The sequence below is a fragment of the Varroa jacobsoni genome, unplaced genomic scaffold (assembly GCF_002532875.2).
Source record: "Varroa jacobsoni isolate VJ856 unplaced genomic scaffold, vjacob_1.0 scaffold_411, whole genome shotgun sequence".
Lineage (NCBI taxonomy): Eukaryota > Metazoa > Arthropoda > Arachnida > Mesostigmata > Varroidae > Varroa > Varroa jacobsoni.
This window is the reverse complement of record NW_019213313.1, coordinates 226,611-247,934: the sequence shown is the minus strand read 5'-3', so window position 1 is coordinate 247,934 and position 21,324 is coordinate 226,611. Positions and strand designations below refer to the sequence as shown.

At 42.5% G+C, this 21,324-nt stretch overlaps 1 protein-coding gene across 12 annotated transcripts in view; it reads left to right on the top strand.

Annotated features, from left to right (window-relative positions):
* The window catches only part of LOC111260213 (trafficking kinesin-binding protein 1), an 89,867-nt gene that overhangs the window by 58,847 nt on the left and 9,696 nt on the right, over window positions 1–21,324 (top strand). For 9 of the 12 annotated variants that reach the window (XM_086968209.1, XM_022832793.2, XM_086968206.1 and 6 more), the window contains 6 exons: window positions 11,937–12,082; window positions 12,672–12,884; window positions 13,103–13,303; window positions 13,544–13,675; window positions 15,133–15,470; window positions 17,118–17,321. In XM_086968209.1, the coding sequence (XP_086824335.1) occupies window positions 11,963–12,082; window positions 12,672–12,884; window positions 13,103–13,303; window positions 13,544–13,675; window positions 15,133–15,470; window positions 17,118–17,321 (1,208 nt within the window). In that variant the 5' untranslated portion in view covers window positions 11,937–11,962. Of the gene's footprint in view, window positions 1–9,977; window positions 10,216–11,118; window positions 11,408–11,936; window positions 12,083–12,671; window positions 12,885–13,102; window positions 13,304–13,543; window positions 13,676–15,132; window positions 15,471–17,117; window positions 17,322–21,324 lie in introns of those variants that run through there. The other 3 variants (XM_022832791.2, XM_022832795.2, XM_022832797.2) reach the window with 3 other exon arrangements.

The following is a 21,324-nucleotide window of genomic DNA, read 5'->3' as shown; positions in this document are numbered from 1 at the left end:
ACGGCCTTCCACTCCTTTGCACTCGTATAAGTAACCATCTCTGCCCGTAGGTGCGTGACGTTTATTGTCTTCACGAGAAATCAACCGATGGATGACTTCGTGGTCATTAATTAATCAGCGGTTCGTGACGGTATCTGAAGGCAAGCGCTTCGAAAATGATTGCTGCAGCTATCGTCAAGGCCGCCATCCGCGCGCCATCGATGTTACTCTTTTCGAGACTTTTTTTCGCTAGTATTCCAAACGTATTGTAATCTATTATCATGCCTTTATCACTCATTGCTCGTCGGTCTATTGATTATAAATTTTGATAAGTGCAGACTAGTATCCGCGTCTTCTTACGGGGGCATGATATTGCACGTTCTGGAGGCTTCCACGTTTTCTAGAGATAGTTCGTTATTGTTTCGTTATTTCTATTGTCTACGCCTTATATTCGTATACCTACTTCATACGTTTTCCTGCCGCCGGTTCTACCACATCACTACGGCAGTATTCTGGCAGACGTTGTGCTCAAGCGTTGCGCGGTGACCTTAGCCACCCCCAAGCGTCTGAAGGCATAGTCCCCTTTCTTCCAGGAACGCTAGTATGGCTCGCAAGTGTCCGCTGCCGTTTATGTGTTCAGCGTATCTGCATGAGCAATTAGCACGGATTTTCAAACAGAAATTTGGAAGTCTCAACCGAAACGTACGTGTGCCATCTAGCACTCACGGCACATAAATGCTATTGATTGAGATCCTTGGTTCATCGTGGATTAGGGCTCTTTTTAATAAAGACCTTGGCGAGACAAAGCGAATACTGTTGAAACAAACGATGTTTCTTGTATTCCATTTTTTTTCAGGCTATTGGCGGTTGGACTGATTGCCGCCATTTTTTATAATTGCTTTTGTTATTAGTAAGCTTTTCATGGCAACGCTGTATCAATGATAGGCGTTAACGTGTCGGCGAATTTTATATACTTTTTTTTTTATGACAGCTAATAGCAACAAATGGTGCAATTGATGGACCGGCTGCTACCGTTACTAGTCTTATGATAAACGGTTGGAAACGGTAGCGTGTTAGATAGGATCCAATGCAGATAGAAATCAATTGTTAGAGTAAACAGCGCGCATACATCTGAAGCATTTTGCTAATGATGACATCTTAGCAAAGCAGCACGAAGCAAACATGCACCGTTAACCGAGCGTCAAATAATAGCAAAAATAATAAACATTTTGTGTTTGTTGTAGGGCATGAAAGGTCCTGTCTCAGTAGTTTGTTGATTGTGGAGCTACTTTCTCAATGATCTTTTTACGCCAACGGCAGCGCACCATAACGGTACTGCTAAGGCGGGACGTTAATTATTTCTATTTAAGCTTTCGTAGACGGTTGCTGATTATTTCGTTTTTGTTTTTTTCGTCTAACGTGAAAAACGCAGTTGTAAAAAACGCGTCACACGCTACATTCGATCCGGCGGGACTGGCGATCATCGGTTTCTGTCGTCAGATGCAAAGCAATGGTTGACTCAGAAGTTAGCGATAATTTATTCAGCAATTAGACGCGCGAGCAGGACTGAGTGGCAGGATTTGCTTGGCAAAACACCTCCATCCAGTAATCAATTCGTTTACTCGATCAAATAGTTTCCATACGTATTCTTTACATGTAGAATACGATCGTCGACAGGTAGATCGTAGATCAGGTATCTCAGTTTAAGCGCACGACTGCTTTTGACGATCGACCATAACTCGGTACCCAGCAACTCGTTATATCAGTGGGCCGATTTCAATGCCCAGTTTTTCTATAGAAGAGCGGAACTGTTTTGTAAAAACATTGAGACGATTACATGGAAGCTCTCACAAAGGGGCTCACTATGAAAAAACGATACACACATTCAACAGAAGCTTAATACACGCTGCACAGATTAGCGTTATATTTTATGAATACGTAAACTTGTGCAGCCAGGAAAATTCATGCTAAAACATGTGTCTAGATGGAGCGGAAACCAATTCTAAGTTAATAATCGACGAAGAATTGCCTCTGATATTCTGTGTATCGATTTAGAGAGACAATCTATAAGCTGCTAATAATCAATCACCTAGTGTGCCCACTTTTCATCGAATGGGCTCGTCCGTGTACTATTACTACAGTGGGCAAATATGAATTTCTCAAGAAATGTTTTTGTTGTTCTCTCGTAAGACATATGAATGATGGTTAGCTCATTGCTGATTTATGCCGCTCGTCGTAATGGAGTTTTTTTTACGAATAGGTGCGTCCCTCTCTCTCGGAGTACCCTCCCATCACAGGACATCATCACGGACGTTTACCCTTCTATGTACGGCTCTTTTCAGAGCAGTTAGCGGACCTGGAGGACGCAGAAGAACACAATAGTCCTTACCGCCCCACATTTAGATACTTCAGTTATACAAATGGTGCATTATACCCTTTTAGAATCTAGACATAAACGCATGGCTATAATCTGCACGCAGTAGCCGCCCTTGCCTCTATTATTAGTTTACTACTACGGCTTTTTCTCAAGTACTTTCGTCTGCTGTCGGGTGCCCCCACATACGCCCATCGGAATGTTCCCGTCAAAGTAGGTTTGGTCATAAAGCTGGCCAGTAGCAATTGACATTTGATTTTGGGTCACAGCCATCTTCGCTTCCATCGTTCAACTTTTAAACGCAATGAATAACGGGTCACATTATCACTAATCATCAACTATCTATTTTTAAGATGGTTTAATGAACTGCATCATTCGCTTCTAGTTACGGAATCATAGAACGGCTGATTGCTACGGCTGACCAGATAACTTAGCATTATTGGCCAGTTAACAGCTGATAGCTGATGATGACACTTTAGCAATAACATGGCAGGAGTGTCCACATCAACCTTGTTGTCGACTGCTTTCGCTGGATCACTGTTGCGTTGGATCGGGTCCCTCATTCACCGGGTCCATTGCTTTGATTTAAGCCCTTGCATCATCGAAGTTAATGTTATGGCTTGTCGAATGACTTTGGCCTAGAGAGATAAATGCGTCTGGTGAAGGTAACTAGATCAGCTGGAGACGCACAGGGAGGGTCCTACTGGAAACAAAGAAAGAGCCTTTACCAAATATGACGGCGATATATCATATCCTTAATGACAGCCTAGTGTATGGCTGCAGACTGAAGAGTTGTACTGATAGGATATGAAATACATGTTACTCACTGAAAGTAACGATACTCTACCTTGGTCCGTTAGGTACGCTTTAGGATGTTTTAGTTAACTTAAAGTGATCGTTTATTGTACTTAAATGCGATACTTATTTGGCAAGAGTGTGCTACTCGCTAAACATAAAAAGGCTTTATTCGCTGTAAGAATAAAAAAAGTATGTAAATACTATATCTGTGTATAAGTTAGACATTCTCCCAGCTCTGTTTTGTTGTTTTTTAAAGAGAAAAACTTATATTGAAGGCCCAATTAGAAGTAAACACGATAACACCAAAAATTATTATAACTCGTAACGACCGTTCGCTTCTCTGATCATAACGGAAACAGTTAAAAAAAAACCCTTATTTTTACTTCAGCTACGTTCTTGCCATACAAACGACATGCTCCATAATCTGCTATTGGCCGCAGTCAGTTCCCATTTCATACTCACATACACTCAGGAGAAATTGCGTTTTTACAAACTTCATAATTAGAATCCTAATTAATTTTCCATTGTCGCGTCGGTCTCACCCATTTCGAAATTCCGCCTGACGAACCCCTATATGACGCTACGACTGGCATGAGAATACTTCGAAGATGAACATTTCGATTTTGTTGTTCTATGTATAATAGATAGCTTAACGCGCCGTCGTCCGTTCATGCAACCCAAAATACTGGGAAGTAAATAGTGCGCTTAGCAACGGCACTTGCCCCCTACGTCAGTGCAACCCCCATTCAGTTTTCATTAGAACTGGGTGAACGACGCTGATGCTGAAGCGAGTTCTATGTCTTTCTTGCAATGTATGCATATGATTATAACGTGCGCAAAGCACACGGACGCGTAACGAATAGACCTCATTAGTGTGTGGCGTTATTAGCTTTGTATGGCGGACAGCACATTATCGATTTATTGACAAAACCGTCGCGGCTATTTCTTCAGATGGAAGGGATAAACGCGCAAATGAGCTTCACTGCATTAGTTTTTAATATGGGTATTTGTTTGCGTGTTTCTAATGAATGGCATACAGTTATTCCAGCCTGCTTCGACGCCAGCGGATACGTCGGCAACGCTATGCATTGAAGTCAATGCAATTGGAGTTTGTTTCGCAAAAAGCGATGCAATCATCAGTCCGAAACGAATAAAGCCGCCAAGAAGGGGTAACGTCGAGTACCCGACTACGTGACTTGAACGCCGCCGTCTGCGTAGGCACGGGGCGCATTGGGACCGGTGAAGGGTCTGGTCATATATCATCAAGTCAGCTAATTATCTGTCGATTTTTTTTCCTTACCGATAGGTAGCGGCTTGGTCCACATTAGCTCAGTGCTATATATACAAATAGATATAGATTGGTCTAGGTAGTCAATGCAAAGTAAACAACACTATTAACATATAAAAGTTAGCGTTCTAGATTTGCGTTTGTAAGTACCGGTTTACTGTTTTTGCGGGCGGCGCAAGATGATCTAGCGGATGCGTCCGTTCTGATCATAACGACATCTACGACGCACGGCAGCTTCGAAATAGATCTCCCCGTAATAGCTCGCTGATGCTCGTAATACACAAACGTGTGTTGGTACGTGATTTTTGATTTTCACCATACGCGTCTTGTTGTAGTTACGGCGAGTGCTCCTCTTGACGTGAAGTCTTTTCTTCGTCTCGCACGTATCACACCTAGCGGCAGCTGCTCCCGTTGTCGAAGCTAACGTTATGGACTATTGAGAAGTAGTCCATGAGAGCAGTGACACGTATGTAGTAGAGATACAGATAAAAATACTGGTAACTACAACCATAGTAGTCTTCGTCGAAGGCCTTGAGACCTGTGCTGAGGTTATCAAAATGACCCGCCAACAGTCAACGTTCTGTAGTGGAAATGCATAGATAACTTAAAACTGTAACTTAGAATATGGTGCATAGCTTTAGTTTACAATTATGCGTCGCTTTCGCTGTCTTGTGCTCATTAATAGTGGCGAACACCAACGATACAAAAATACGAATTTCGTAAAAAAAAATTTATATTATTAAATGGCAAAGGTAAAAGCGGAATAGGGGCAAATATTTCCAACTTCACCTTAATTTTTAAGACCGATTAACTGTTATTCTCTGGTAATGTACTATCTCCATTATTAACGATGCAAAACTTATTAACTTAGTAGACCGTGCTAGGCGCCAATCTCGTCACAATCTCGAATCTCGACAAATGCTTCAGGCTAGCAACCGATTAATCGTTACTTCGATAACCATACGCCATAATAGTCGTAGATAATAGTTCCCAATGATTTTCACACGTTGAATGAATGAACACGTTGCCTACTCTTGGCCAGTTTCAACATGGCACGAGTGTCCGTCAACGGCAGGAAGGATGTTTCGGTGCGATGACTCATATCGATTTGTCAACACTTGGTGCTTGTAATAATAGCCAGCCAATGGCGGACCAGATGAGCGAGGGCGTGAGCTTTCCACAGTGTATTACCATGTATATTCCATACATGTGGATTCTCACAAGATGTCTACGGTGGAGTAATACAGATGTTGCTCCTTTTGGAAAAACAAATCAATTCATACTTGCCGATGTCAATCGATCGAGATTACATTTTATGGCAAACTGCAAAGATTGACTCCAGCTGGAAAACTGAAGTTACGATAGTCCGCCCGTGCAGGACCTCGTGGGCATACATAGAACTCACGTCATACATAATGTTTATGGGTGTTTTTATCGTTACGAGCGACAGCCTCAATTGAATGCCTCGACACATCGATGCGCTGAATACAAAAGAGTGACAATCGACGAGCTGGCCATGGCATCCGATCGACATGGCTTCCGATCCGAACCACTTCTGCTAAGATTGCCTTTTCTCATTGTTTTATGTCCCCTGCTTAATCATCGCCATCATTTCGTGGTTTGTTTTCACGGTGTAAAATGTTTTTCGTTTAGCGGAACGCACCTTGGCCATGTTTGCACAACGGCTGAAGGAGTTCGTCCCCTTTACGGAAGCGACTATAGCGTCATTGTTTGAACATCGTTGTCGTTGTTGTCGCCTCTGCCATGGCTGGCATCATCACCATTTAATGACCATTACTTCGGGGGGGATGCTGACGAACGAACAAAGTACAATGGGAAATATAGTGTAAAAGAGAATTAGAGCCACAGTGAATGGTTACTATGGTTGTGTAAGCTGAACGGCTGGCGCAGGATGTGATATTATTTTTGATGATACATGTAGCAGAATACGTCTTTTGACGTACACTATACATGTCGCGCCACCTTCTCCAATAAAGAATATAGTTGTGGATAGGTCTTTACTATGATAATGACCTAATGGAGGTATGTCGTGCCAACTTGAAACTTAAGTGACCCTCGCGGTTCACAACGAAATAGACTGGGGCACAATAAGGAGACAAACTGAGATACGCTAAAACATTCAAGGATCATAATTCGACTCGTACGTGTCAACGTGACGAGACCACGAACGTAACGCGCAGCGTAGTAACAAACAATTCGATAAAATACTTCAAGCAAATACGTTAAACATCGCTCGAAAAAAAAGGCTTTTAGACCCTTAGAATCAATCAGCTGTTCAAATTTCTGAATTCTCTCATTGTCCAGGACCAAATTCTAAGTTAGAGAAACCGCAAGATCATGTTATAGTTACTATTATTGCGGTATCTATAGTCAACTGTTCATTTACACTTGTGTGAAACTTTTCTAATTTTCCATTGTGCACTCATATGTAACTCGATGCTTTTTCATTTGAGCTCTTTCATTTATCTAAATCCTGTTCCGCCTGAAGCCAAAGTACTTCACACCCGTCTCTTCGCTATTCAGAAATACCCCGCCGCCCCAGCAGCGTGCAGAGGTAGCAGTAGCCTGCTGGCCAACAGCAGGCAGCGCACGACATTGGCAGAACGGACGGTTTTAGCGTTCGTAAAAGTGACATTTTTACTGCTATCGCTCGGCATTTATTGGTTCTTCTACATTGATCGATTTGAATTCTGCCCGTTGGGGGGCAATCGGGATTACGTTCAATAGGAACAATTAGGAACTAGGTGGCGACGTTGCGGTCCGTCGCGATAGCGACGAAGCTATGACCCGGATCGGCCTCAGCGTAGAAAGCTGAAGCAAAAAACGAACACTGGAACGTTTATGCACGCTATCACGACCACCTCTGTCGCCGCTGCTGGCAGCGTTGTTGTATGAAATTTCGACCGATCCACAGCGGGCCCTTGAGAGGAATTGCGTCAGGAACAATTAAAGAGTTCCCGTTCTTCATCGAATGTACAGACGGACTTTCATCGTAAGACGACGATCTCCGCATATAGAAAAAGAATCAGGTGTATCTTCGCGATCTGAGTTTTTTTCTAAATAGGAAGTGTGTACATTTTAACGTGAGGGTTTCTAGATAATTTTTTTATCATATCACATGCATTTAGCCTTTGTGTGTTTCGCGCGAAGTATCCACTACGCAATATTGTCCGTACTGGTATTTTTACAGATAGAGTTCATTTTCGTAGATCGTGTTGAGCCATATTTGACCTACTAACATATTTCAACGCCAGTTGGCACAGATGCGGTACTCAAATTTTTCAATTATCCTCTCCAACGGGATTCCCAATGAATATTAACGAGACAATAGTCCCTAACGCATGTGTTGATTGTTACGACGGCTAGCAGCGTCTTTGTCTATATCTTGCTCTAAAGTATGATCATACTGTGACGCCGGCTGGTACATCCTTCCTGCTTCAGACTGCTAGCTGGATAAGCAACTATAGCGTAGACAAGAAAACCTAAACAAATAGCAGGCACGGTTTGGAGGCCTCTGAATGCGTATTGAGTATCAAATCTTAGCCTACTCAAGCAGTGCGGGCCTTTATTGCTCGCCAACACCTAGACCCATTGCAGAGAAATCTGTCGTTGTCTTGCACACAAGTGTTTGTTAACATGACGACATGTATCGTACCCTGCGACGATTCTCACTAAGCGGTGTGCGTTTAGGTTGTTGTGTGGGCCTGTTTTCGAGCGAGCCTGAGCATTTGTACGGGGCTCGGGGACATCACGGAGAGATGATCGAAGTTTATAGTATGATAAAGTGCGTATTGCAGGACAAGTGATGACAGCGTTGGCTATAGACGAGCTCGACGAAGCGGTATAGACAAGTTCAGTGACAGCGACGGATAGGCCCCCGAATAATGAGGAAAAACAGAATTAAGTTTTGCCACATATTGCGTGGGCTTAGAGATTAGATTCTGGTTGGACGTTTTTCACTCTACGAAGGGCTTAATGTCAATCGTGACACACTGATCCTCGTCTAAAATCGATCTCATTTGTAGATAACATGTGATTGTGTTTACGAGTGCGCCTAGAATGCATGTATCATTCGATGAAACACATTAAATTGTCATCAGCTGCCGTTATCGATAAGCATATAGGGCAAAGCAGGCAACACGAATATAGTCAGCTTAAGCTACGTACACCGTATCTGCTCATCTAACACATCTAGGTACCTGTTGCTCGTCTTAGGAGTAGGCGAACATAGTAGATACATAACCAATAACGAAACACGTGAGTGACGAACGATGCTGAACACGAGATTGTGTCTGTGATGGCTGCACAGATCGCCGCACACGAAGACATAGTCTGAGAGGCCTCTGTCGGTAACTGCGCCGGCGACGAAAACAACGAGAAAGCCAAAAATGACGGCAGCGTCAGTAACGCGCACTCTATATTGTATTCGTATTCAGCTTCCGTCTGTCTGTGCGCGCGAATGATCGTACCGAACGAACGGCAGGCTTCTGGCCTGAAGCGATTATAATAACATTAACAAAACGAACAACAAACAGCCTGTTCGCCAAACGGCCGTTGCTGGCGCTGCTGTTTCTGCTAGTAGCTGCAATGGACGTACGTTATTGCTCGCATATTTACAGTCAAGAACCTATCGATATACACAGCGGACCTAGTCTAGTGAAGAGTGAGGGAGAAATGTACCGATTAGGCTGGATGTGCCCCTCTGTTGGTGTTGAACTAACTTCTCGATTCCAGCTGAACTTACATTTGGCGACGTGACGAAAAAACTGGCACAGTTAAAGTCGATCTGACAGGTATCAAGAAACGCTGGCAGGCACCCAACTGACTGTGTGAGATGATAATGTATTTAGAGGTAACATTCACATGTGCTGTGTCACGTGCGGACAGTAACGCAAGACGTAGAAACGTCCAAAGCCGACGTCCGCGCTCGAAATCAATTCAGGTCGCCTCGCACGATCGTTTCGGCAATGCTGCTATCCCGCGAACAATAGAATCGCAGAATCGAGACTAAATAATGGTGTTTTATTCGTGTTTGCAAACAAGAATCTGCCCGCGATCACTGGCGAACGTAAGCGCGGACGCCGTCATCCCAGCCGGAAACAACGCGGCAACGTAGTGGTCGACCGAATGTTTCGACGACGACGACGACGACGAACTAGCACGGATCAGCGTGCCGACGCTCACCGGTTGACGACACGATGCGTGCGTGTCTACCGTGCGATGAAATGTTGAAATTGTTCATTCGTAACTTTATAACACCGACAATATGGATATACACATGTACTTGTGTCACGTACAGCCTGCCCATGTGCATCATCTGCGTATGAACAAGAGAGAGACCTGCAATTGATTTGATACTTTGAACCGTGCGTCGTAGTTCGGAGATTGTCAGTTTGGTTGTTTCTAGCCATTGTTATACAGCTGATCATAGGCATTGCTATCGGTTTTTCTTTGCCTGAATTGAGCCACGTGTTCGATTTCGTAAAGCAGGAAAAGCGCAACAGGAGAAAAGGTGGCTATCATCGAAGAAGACGGACCGGATATTTTGGTGGTTAGAAAAGCTGTTGTGGTTGGTCGTATTCCTTAATTCGATGCAGAGCTAACACCACCAACGCACGCCATGTGAGAATGTCCAACTACGAAAACATACACCGCACTCCTACGAATTCAACACTCCCCTATAGCCTATCATTAAACTTCTACATGAAATATTGGAATCAAGCGGAGTCTCCGTTCGCCGCATTCGCCGTTATAGGTCTGCCTTTTGCTTACATAAGAACCTAGAGGTAGGGTTTTGGTGCGTTTATCGGACTGATACGTGCTGTTATTACTACTGCTATTATTATTGTTTTAGCCGTCTGTTGTGTCTGAAAATCAATGGTAATACGATTGACCACAAACGAAAAAATATTCTAACCGACCCACACGGACTATGGGGAATGCCCCATTGACCAGGCAGTGGTGATCATGCAAATTGAGTGGCTATTATAGTGTTAGTAGAAACCGTCTTATTCGGGTTAATCCGCTCTCTTTCTGGAAGACGGCAGCATATATGTCCATATGACTTTGCTTATTTATCGCGATAAGCCTCTTCTGCTATCTTTTTTGGTACTCTACGGATTCTGCTCACAGTGGCGAGGCACCATGACTATTATAGTGATTATCACAACGCTTTGACTACCAGTATAGCATTCAAGGGCACGAAGACCAGCGAACGGTACACTGCGATTCATAAACCATAGATAGTCTTGTTCAAATTATTGCGCGCAAAACACCAGCCACTGACGAGCCAAACATTTGTCAAGGCGTAACTATGCCTAGCACCTCTGAACCCGGGAGCTGCTAGTAGGAATGAAGAAGGTCGATCGGTAATTATTACCATAATGGCACTATAGGCCATTGTTGTTACCCACTTTACAAGACTTTACACGGCACAGTTTACGTCACATATGCATATAACCATCTGTGTAGGAATTGATCCTAAAGGAAACCTAAAGGGGTTATTATTAAAGCATACTTCGTTTCCTAAATCTCCAATAGCCCTGCTGGCGGTTGAATAGTGCCTCTATTACAGGTCAGACGCTTGGTTAAAATCATCTGTTCAGAACAAATAGTTAGCTAATGGCGTAAATAACGAGGATGTTGATATATTTTATAGCGAGGGACGCTAGTGCCGTGGAGTGACGCACGAGACGATCGAACCCGTTTAGCCAATAGAAAACACCGAGTGCTACACAAAGACATTATTGCGAATGGCCAATAAAAGATGCACAGAACCGCAAGCGTATTCGCCGATTGCAACGGGATCGATTCTGATCGTAGAATTTCCGCTGCCAACGATTGTCATCTGCCATTCCAGTTGTCACTTGAGTGCGTTGCTAGCCCTGCGCAGCTTAAGAAACTTGGCTTCGCGTTTTCCGAGGAAGAGAAACTTGAGTTTTTCAAAAGTGAGTTCAAACGCTGTTAATGGCGAAGGCAAGGGATCATCATCATCATCGTTATTGTTAATAGGAATCCTCTGAGCTGGTGTGAAGAGGTGCCGGTAAAAGCCTGATCAAACGAACAACTAGGCTAAAGTCTAGGCGTATCTAGTCTAACTAGATACGTTTTAGTGGTCTAGACTGATAGTCGTATTGTTTAACAATATGCAAGAACTGACAAGAACTAACTGCATAATCTATTATTATATATTTTGGACTTAACATTGTTTTTCCTATTAATATCTAGGGTAACGGATAACTATTTTGAGTTTAAGGCCAAGTATTGTCGCTATGTATTATAGTTCAGGCGGGTGATTGCTTTCAGTACAAAACAAGGGGTCTCTACGGTGTCGAACCAATCTAGACCACCACACACAAGTTCAGTAAGTCAGCAAGTTGCCACTGCACCGTCAAACGGACAATCTCTAGCTGATTAGGGACACATAATGGATGTGGTATTTATCGTATTTCATTTTCGGTCGTCGATTGATTGCAGTTCTATGTGCGGAGCGGCTGACGCAGATGACCCGGACGTATGACGATTCCGACGCTCTCACGCGGCTGCTGGAGGAGAAGGAGAGGGATCTTGAACTTGCCGCCCATATTGGCAAGAGCCTCCTCGACGAGAAGAGAACGTTACAGGTAGCCAGCGCTAGGCATTGTGTATTCGAACCTCAAAAATCATCACTATATATGATGCAGATGGAATTAAACATGATTGAACACTCTCTCGAATTTTGCGCCCCGGACTGCTTTAGTTAGTAATCATGTAGTAAATAGTTAAATTCCGAGACGACGTGAAGTGTCTCTGTTGAAGTGCGGTTCGAACCTAGATCACCTCACGACGTGTTTCGGTATCTAGTAAGTAAGCGCATTGCCGTTGCAGTATCATGGGAACACAATTAAAATCTGTAGATGAAGTATCTGGATAGGCTTGTTCCTTTGGCCGAAGCACCTGTGTAAGCTAAGGCCAGGAAAGGTGTTTAGTCAATTTGCATAATGAACCTTACCTGGACACAAGAAACATAGTCGTTATTCGAAATCGCCCTGCTGTTTTTACATTTAATATGTTTAGTTCGTTTGCAAGCTAATTAACGTTGTATGAGTTTCGCTTTCGAAATAATGTTAGATCGAAGCCACGGCCGAAGAATCGTAGTAAACACCAGGTAAAGTTTTTGGTAAACATTGCCATGGTACTAACCTTGTACGCGTTTTTCCATGCGTTGTGTAGGAGAGGATTGAATCTCTTGAGCAGGAGCTCCAAGCAGCTCAGGAAATTGTGACCCAGCTTCGTCATGACCTATCACTCAAAAGTGGGCTTCTTGCCATCTATCAGGAGGGTGAGGACGACAGCCCGGGAGGAGACCTTCCACCCTGCGGGGTCGATCTCCTGCAAAAAAAAATCAGCGAACTCGAGACGGAAAATGAGCGACTCAAAAGTGAGGTGCGTACGCGGCTCGATAGCTTCATCAATTTTTCGCTCAAGTACAATTCCAATGAAAAAGGTCATGGCAAACTTCGTGAAAACCGTTCGTGTTCTACCTCTAAATCTGATGATGTATGAGAACATATCTATTCGTATTTAACATATTACCTTTATGTATGTATCACTTATTCTAAAGTGCAATTATCCATTTTTACTTTACATTTCTTCCCCTCTAGTCGGTTACGTGGACCGACGATTTGGAAGCGGAAGAGAAGCGTGAAACTGAGCTAATTAATGAGTGTTTACGCGAGCTAAATGAAAGCCAGCGCGAGTCTGCCCGGCTACGCGATGAGCTTGGCAAAAAAGCCGAGAATTCCGCTAAACAAGCGGAGGAAATTACGCAATTACTGGGACAAATCGTAGATCTGCAGAAAAAGGTACCAAGCACATTAATGATATTACGACATTTTGAGATTAATAGCTGCACTATTACATCCTTTCGGGGTTGCTCGGCTCTAGGTGCAAACGTAGACGAAACCTGTGTTGACGTAGTTATAGTTCTTGCAAGGGCTCGATATATTTGTAACCGGTACAATTGTAAATAATGCGAAACATTTTATAAAAACACTTCGCCACAGTCTGCCACAATATTTTCTCAAAAATTCGGGTTTTTTTAGGTCCGCGAGTATTCTATTGAAAATGAGACCTTACGTATGAACATGGACGTAATGGGTGAGACCCAACAGGAGCTCACCCTCGAACTTGGCAACTGCAAGGATAAGTACAACAACCTTCTATGTGCCTTCCAAGTACGTATATGCAGCTAGGCAGGTAATGAACCCCCGAAAAACAATAACACCAGTCGTCACATTTCTATTAAAAACTACGCAAAAACACGAAATGATGACAGCTAGTGATCAACACCGAAATCAACAGTAAGCCCAACTGCGCGTAATGTGCAAAAAAAAAAAAGTATAATCTTGTATGTGTATCTCGAATTCGTTTCGAGAAAACAGACGGTTATGGCAAAAAGCGTGACGACGTGTCGGCCGGCATCATTTCCGGTATCGACCGGTATGTTTTCGAACTTTCGGCATCAGTCTTGTTGAGTTTGATCGATCGATCGATCGATCGATCGATCGATCAAGTTTAAGTAACATATTTATTTTACTATACGTTATCATTTTAGCAATATACTCAGTTGTTCTGCCATAGAGATAGCATTTTTCTACCGCGCCGGGGGTTTTGCTTGTGTGGAAACGCATATACGCAAACAAATGTACCCAATGCGTGAAAAATGGCCAACGACGCTTTTTGGCTACAACTAAATATGTAAGGATATTTTTCAAAATTTTTTTCTAAGACCCAAGAGAGGTGAAGTCGATAAATCTTCGCAAAAAATTGCAGTTATCACGTGAGTGGTTTATGGGTGCAATTGAAATAACCACTTTGAACCAAATAATATTAATTCTTGAACTCGCAAAAAACGTATTAATTTCCCATGAACGTGTGTTTGCTAAAAGATTTATGCAAGAGATAATCGAGAACTAGTAGAAACAAACTCACTGGAAGAAAGAAAGGGACGCTGAACCAATTGAGTCATGATCGAGATCTTAAGGTAAACATTAAATGCCAAAAATTCAGTGTTCTGCAGAAATCCGGTTGTCGGTATGCTTTAAAATCGTGCTCAAAAAAGCAGAGAAAAACAAAATGGCAATTGCAGAATGTACGAGAAAATCGAAATTCTACGCGATGAGTGGGCGGAAAAAGAGGTGTGAACTTACAGACAAATTATAATATATTCTACACTGTTGAGAATAACCGCCAGCAGGTGGCGGCCCAGATGGCATAAAAGCAGCGATGGACAAGAACATATAAGAATCCTTTTATTATTATTTTTGTTTTCTGAAGATGTATCTTATAACCTTACAAAAATAATACTATTCAATGTTGTTACTACTCTAAAAGAAGAAGCAGTCGTGCCGTATGAGCTTTTTTGATTCTAATCGGATTTACGTCCAGCACATTACCTTCTAACCGACCATGACGTCCCTGACTACAGTTATCATAACAGCGTTTTTCTACACATAAGCAAACTTCCCTCTTTATCGCTCTACATCCAAGATGACTGTACAGGTACCGTCCGTGGATATTGTTGGCACTATTATCATTACTACTGAATAACTATTTATTTGTTCTAAAGATTGTATTTGGCATTGCTCTAAGCCGTATACTTGCTTCTGCCATTTGTCACTGTTTTTTGCAGGAACTCCAAGAGGAGTTCCGCCAGCGCAAGCGTCGCTCGAGTATAAGCAGCGTGTGCGGCGTCGGCGGAATCGCGGCAAACGCGACGCAAGGACACCCTAACAGCGGCAACAATAACCATCATCACCATCACCATCACCATCATCATCATCACGTAAACCAAAATGGCGGCGTGGCGGTGGGATTCTCTGTTGGTGTCGGGGTGGCCCAGGCCAAAAGTTACAACAACCACGGGTCACACGGACCCTATACCAAATATATTAATCCAGATTCGCTTGCAGCCGAGCTTTCAATGTCGATGAGAACGGACATTTCCGAAGGATATCACTCTGACGACAGGTATGCGTTTACCCACGTAGAGGAGAATAGAAAACGTACGATTAAAGTCATTGAAAAGCAACGCTAAGAAGAAACTATTGATTTATAGTCTGCTATATATAGACCAGTCATTGTAGCATACAGAATCTATGAGTCAGTAGTGACTAGTTAATGGGACGGTTAGGACGTAGCACAGCAAATAAATGCTTTTGCGAACTAAGGATGAGCAAAATATCGGTGACGAACGCAGTATGTTTTGTCGTGTTTGATTGAACGGTCCATGTGTACGACATTGGATTCGGCCTTTCTGTACAGGGGCAGAAATCTGCAGGACATGCCTTTGTCCTTGTGAATATACAGCGTACGATACCTGAATTGCAAGTGTCCTAACACTGTATCGAAGTGAAAACAAATATTTTAGGTGTTGTTCCTGACGGTCATCGTTATTAAATTAAGCCACAACTGACCGCAATTACAACTTCAGTTCGACTTACACATCTAACTAGTTACTCCAGAAATCGGAAGTTCGGTTGCATAGCTTTCCCGATAGTAACCGTGCGTCACGCGATGCTGGTCGGTCTAAGCTAGCTAAAATGCGTTTAATTTTGGGCTAATAGCGGGACGAAATTTTGTCAATATAGTAGGCACTAATTGTTGAAACTTTCCGGGACGATCCAATCTTTTCTTCAAAAGGGTCATCCATTTCTATGCAAAAATCAAGGTGTAGCCAGCGGGACGAGATTGGGTAACGTCTAACCCCCACTCAAACTCTGGAAACAGCGCATAGTTTCTTGCGTTTGTTGTGTTGTTCTAGAAAAAAAAACTGGCTTCCTTCGTACCAGGACCAGCAGATGCCCGAGACGAAAAACAGCCCGTAAAAGTTGGTTCGAATTTAAATATCATACGCCGTATATAATTGATGGTTTATTCGGTGTTATCATCTAGTAAGCCTAAACGTTTTAATTTTGCAACAATACCTAGTCGTGCTATGTATACTTCATGAGTCTTGGCCAACGTTGAGTATGCTCGAGGTCCAGTCTGCCGCTATAACAATGGATTAGGAAATGGTTAGTCATAACGATTAGTGATTGGTGTGTACAATCCCTTTACAGTGAACTCGCGAGCAAATTTATTAACTGGCAATGTGTAGCTACACTGTGTTTCCTAAGCCCGCCTCTTATGCTTGCAGTATGGGTGACTTAACTACACCGTTCGTGGTCACAATTGCCCGTATTACCTTAATCATATAGAGTAATTACTGCAGAAATGCACCGAGTTTAACTGTTACCGCGTTAGAATCGATATTAAGCTTTTTTCCTCTTTGAAACTGTGTGTGTGTGTGTTTTTTTCTTTTTTGAAACTATTGTAAACCTTTATATAAACTTTATAATATTGTTCTTTTTCGCGTTTGATCTCCTTGTGGTGTCAATGCGTTTTACAGCGAGGGTTTGTTAAGACATATCTTGTAGGTCGAAATTGTTGTATGTTATATTTTATGATTTTTTGTTACTTTACATGATCAATCACATTGCATGCGCTATCCTTGATGCCTGTTTTTCATTGCATTTTTTGTTTTTCTTATATTTCCGTCTTCCTTCACATCTTAATGTCGACCCCGATGACCTCATCACCTCCACCGCGCGCTGCATACATACACGCACTTATTAGGGCTGCGACCTCTGCTTCGAACGCTTCCCCACAGCCGCCGTCCCGGCGACCTGTACAGGGCTGTGGCGATTCGGAACCGAATCTGCGTCCCCCTTGCAGAGCTGCCAATAGACGGCCAATGTCAAATGATTTCGACGGAGTATCGGATGAGAATGAGAGTCTATTTCCTGAAAGTTGCCAAACTGACGATGATTCGCAGTATTCGTAAGTTCGCAATGAATTTCCTTTTCAAGAGATATACATACGGAATACTTCGGGCAATGTTTAATCTCGTACTGGTGTTGGTCCTTTGTTTATACAGGTCCCCGTTGTATTGATTTCCTTTGAGACGATTTTTGTTACCAATGTAGAAGACACATCAAAATGGGGCGTAGTTTGCAGTTAGCTAACTTATTACGCAACGAATGCTCACCGGCTCGTATCACGCTGTAACTTTATTATCCGTGGTATTAGTAGTGGTAGTCATTGTTTTTCTCGATCAAACAATATCGAACCAAGTGAGGGACCTCCAGTACTTGCCCTATGTTACGGTGTCAATGCCCACTGTATACAAAATTTGCGTCCTTAATGCATGATCTTAAAGTCTGTTCTTCTTATTTTTTTTTATATACTTTCGTTTAAGAAACATTTGAAAGGTCCTATTTTTTAGACAAAATTTTTCTTAAAGTAACCAGCATTCTGTCGCTTGATGAACGCGTAACTTCCTTTCACAATAGTCTCATAATCACCAAAAAAATACCGAATAATTGTGCACAGGAACAGGTTTGTGAAGTAGACTAACTAGATGCCGATGTTCGCTTGGTTATTGTTTTGGTACCTGTTTGTAAATTATCGGAAGTTGTCCGATCAACGATCTGATGAATTTTACAGCATCGTGTATATCCGGCGTGCTTCTCCGAATATTACTATAAGAATACCACACTGGGTGAAAACATTTAGTAAGAAGGGATCTAATTACGACCCAGATGGGATGGCTTGCTTTTCGGCGTACGGAACATACTAGGATCTATCATTCTTCATTATCCACGCTAGAAGACAATCGGGTAGCCCGAAGTGGGCTAACGCACAGTAGACGGCGAAAAAGGCAAAAAAAAAGAACAGATTGCGAAATCATGGAATGCTCAACAGAATCATATCTTCCTAGACGAATTTGAATAACGAGAAGCAGCAACTATCCAAAACAACCTAATTTAATAAAAAGATTTATTGAATTTTATTTTGTTAAGTGGCAAAGTCTAATATGGTGACTAAACTATTACGTCAGGTAACGATTGTGACGTCGAAACAGAATCGATTACGTAAGCAACGTAACTAAAAAGCTATAGTCATATTAGCGAAATATTAAGAGTTTTCGTCGTTTGGTTGACACATCGGCATCAGCACCTGCGCGCGCGCTGCATAATCAGCATGTTACCCACGTGACAATTTGTACCCCCACCCCATGATGTCTTGTGTTTACGGTTCGCGACGTTGATCTTAGTCAATGCTAGAACGACGGTAGACGTTATCTGTTGCAGATATATTTGATAATTCAATAGCATAACAATAGTAGGAGTTATTGACGGAAATGATATGCAGGACAAACCGTTGCCAGTTGTTGAAAACAAGTATACGGGGTGCTTAGCGGTTTGATACCAGAATGCTAGCTACATAAAAAAGTCAATTTTTTTACTTCAGCTTTAGATACTCGGACTGCTCAACTGTTTCAGAATTCATATATTTTGAATCCACTTATTTACTATTGCTTATTTATTTACCAGTCAGCATGAAATATACGTGTGAACGTAACATGGCTCTGAATGGCCACAAGTTCACATTAACTGCCCATAGCATATTGATGCCCGATCAGCACCGAAACTGGCCATTAGTTAGAAATGTGTCCAAGGGAGAGCGTGGTCTGGGTGGCGTCTCCTTGAATGCCCTGCTACGGTAACCAGGAACTAAGAAACGTCCAGTCGTACTGGTCCCAATCTCAGCGTTGGAAAAAGATTATCGAACATTAATATTGCCAAAATCAAATGGACTCACGAGGAGTTCAGAAAAAAAACAAGAATCTGTTAATAAGCTGTTTGGAGATAAGTCCAGCAAGACCCACCCCGGTTAGACTCCTGATGGCGGCAAGTCCTTGACCTTTTGACTCGAAGAATTTGTTCACGTAGAAATAATAGTTGAGGGTGTCATAATTAAAGAAAATAAGTAAAAAGAATTATAAATGCGTTTGTGCAGTACCTTATAATGCTTTGTGCCATTAGATGTTATTAAACGTTTGTTTAAAAAAAAATACCCAGCTACTACCCGTTTGCCTACTGCGTGTTGAACGTGATAGTTTTAAAAGTTTCGAACATCGAAAGATTAGTCATCAATTTTGCCACGAATCACGAATTTTCCGTGTGTGTTCTGGTTAGCAGGGAAAATACGCTTATTTGTGATATAAGGCTGCGATACACCAAGCAGTAAAAGTGGGATATAACCACCATATTAGAACGTTGTGCAGTTGATTTCGTTATGATGTTGTGGGCTAGATCGTTAGATACTACTGAGTTGATAGACGTACTGCTATGTACTATCGGAAACCCGTTTGTACCATATACGACGGTGTTTAACTTTGGTTCGCGCTGCACATGAAATGAGTACACTCGTCGCTATATTCCGAAATGCGTATCATAGTCTCCCTTATGTTCTGTTGCGACATTCGCTCAAAGCGAAATGAATCTTACGTGTGTCAAGGTTTATAAAAACGGCCGGTTTGTCTCCCACTTGCTAACGACATTGTTCTTCCCTCAGTTCGATCGGCTCGTACTTTCCAGCCATGGCTCCTGTTGCTATGTTGTATCCTTTGTTTCGCGTTTATAACTCGTGGGTAATTGTGTATGTTGGCTGTTACGTTTCTCGTCGCCTAGTGCCGTATATAGTTGTTAGCTGTATTTTTTCCTGTTGTTGTTGTTGTTGTTGTTGTTGTTGTTGTTGCTGTGTCAATTGCAGGTTATTGTGGATTTTGTTGTTGATTTTCCTGCCGGCTTTGCTGCAATGGTTGGCTGAAGCCCTCGCAACCATACCGCTTCAGTAGCTTATCAAGTTTCTATTTAACTGAACCACACCCCTTCCCCACCGTGTCTTGCAACTTGGCCAGTGAAGGCAATCGCTAATACGACCTAATTAGAGCGAAAAATCCAGTGTGACAGTAAACCAAACTAAAGGCTAAATGTCCAGCAAAGAACGACTCATCTGAGCTAAATTAAATGATGTAAAATTCCCTGAAAACCACAAGCCGACAATAGGTCATACCTACCCGTCTCGAAGCAGCTGTTCGACTTGCCTGATCCTCCGTCCGTCGATTAAAACCGATCGATCAGCCGCTCGTCCCCGTCCCATGAACTCATTCGTCGACATCTACGGACCAAATTGCTTTGTAACATTCCCCACATCTGCCCGTCTGCAATCCACCTGCCTCGTGCTACCTCCGCTATCTTTCCACTATCTATGGGGCAAAACCTTACGCGCACATTTTTCACCAAGAGTATAGCGCGCCTCTACAGCGCGATCATGCGTTTCAAACAACTTGCCCATCCCGACACTGAAATCGATACTTGAAACATCGTAGATTATGAATTATCTCCAGATCACAAAATCATCCGTTATAGATTTCATCAGCTCGCTAACAAGGCAACAATTTGCTTTGCTTTCGATGGTGGACTCCATTAAATCGTATGGAAAAGTAGAATGCCATCAAAGATATATGTAGTCACACCTACGTATGCCGCAAATTTAAACCGAAGAAACGATTTGTAAGAGAACAGATTACAAAGTTGACTGATGTGATATGCGAAATGCTTTGTCCGTCTATTTGCAAGTGGATGATGCCTTGTAAACGGATTGTAGACATGCACCATTTGAGAAACTAGGTTCTTACAATAAGGCTTTGGCGACTGTTTTTTCGTCTATTTAGGCATGGTTTTTTTTCTGTTTATTTAGGCATGTTTTTTTTCGCGATTCCTTTCTTGTCTATTTATACATGTTTTTTTTTTCTTGTAACCAACGTGCTGGTTGTGTGAGCCTTAGTCGGATTTGCTCCTTCAGCAGATCAACGAGATTTTTCCCTTTTGTGTTTACATTTTGCTCTGAAGTCTACGTGATATACCGAGGCTAGTACGTGCATTATGTAGAGGTTCTGAGATTATCCTGATTTTTTTTACAATGCTTTACAAAT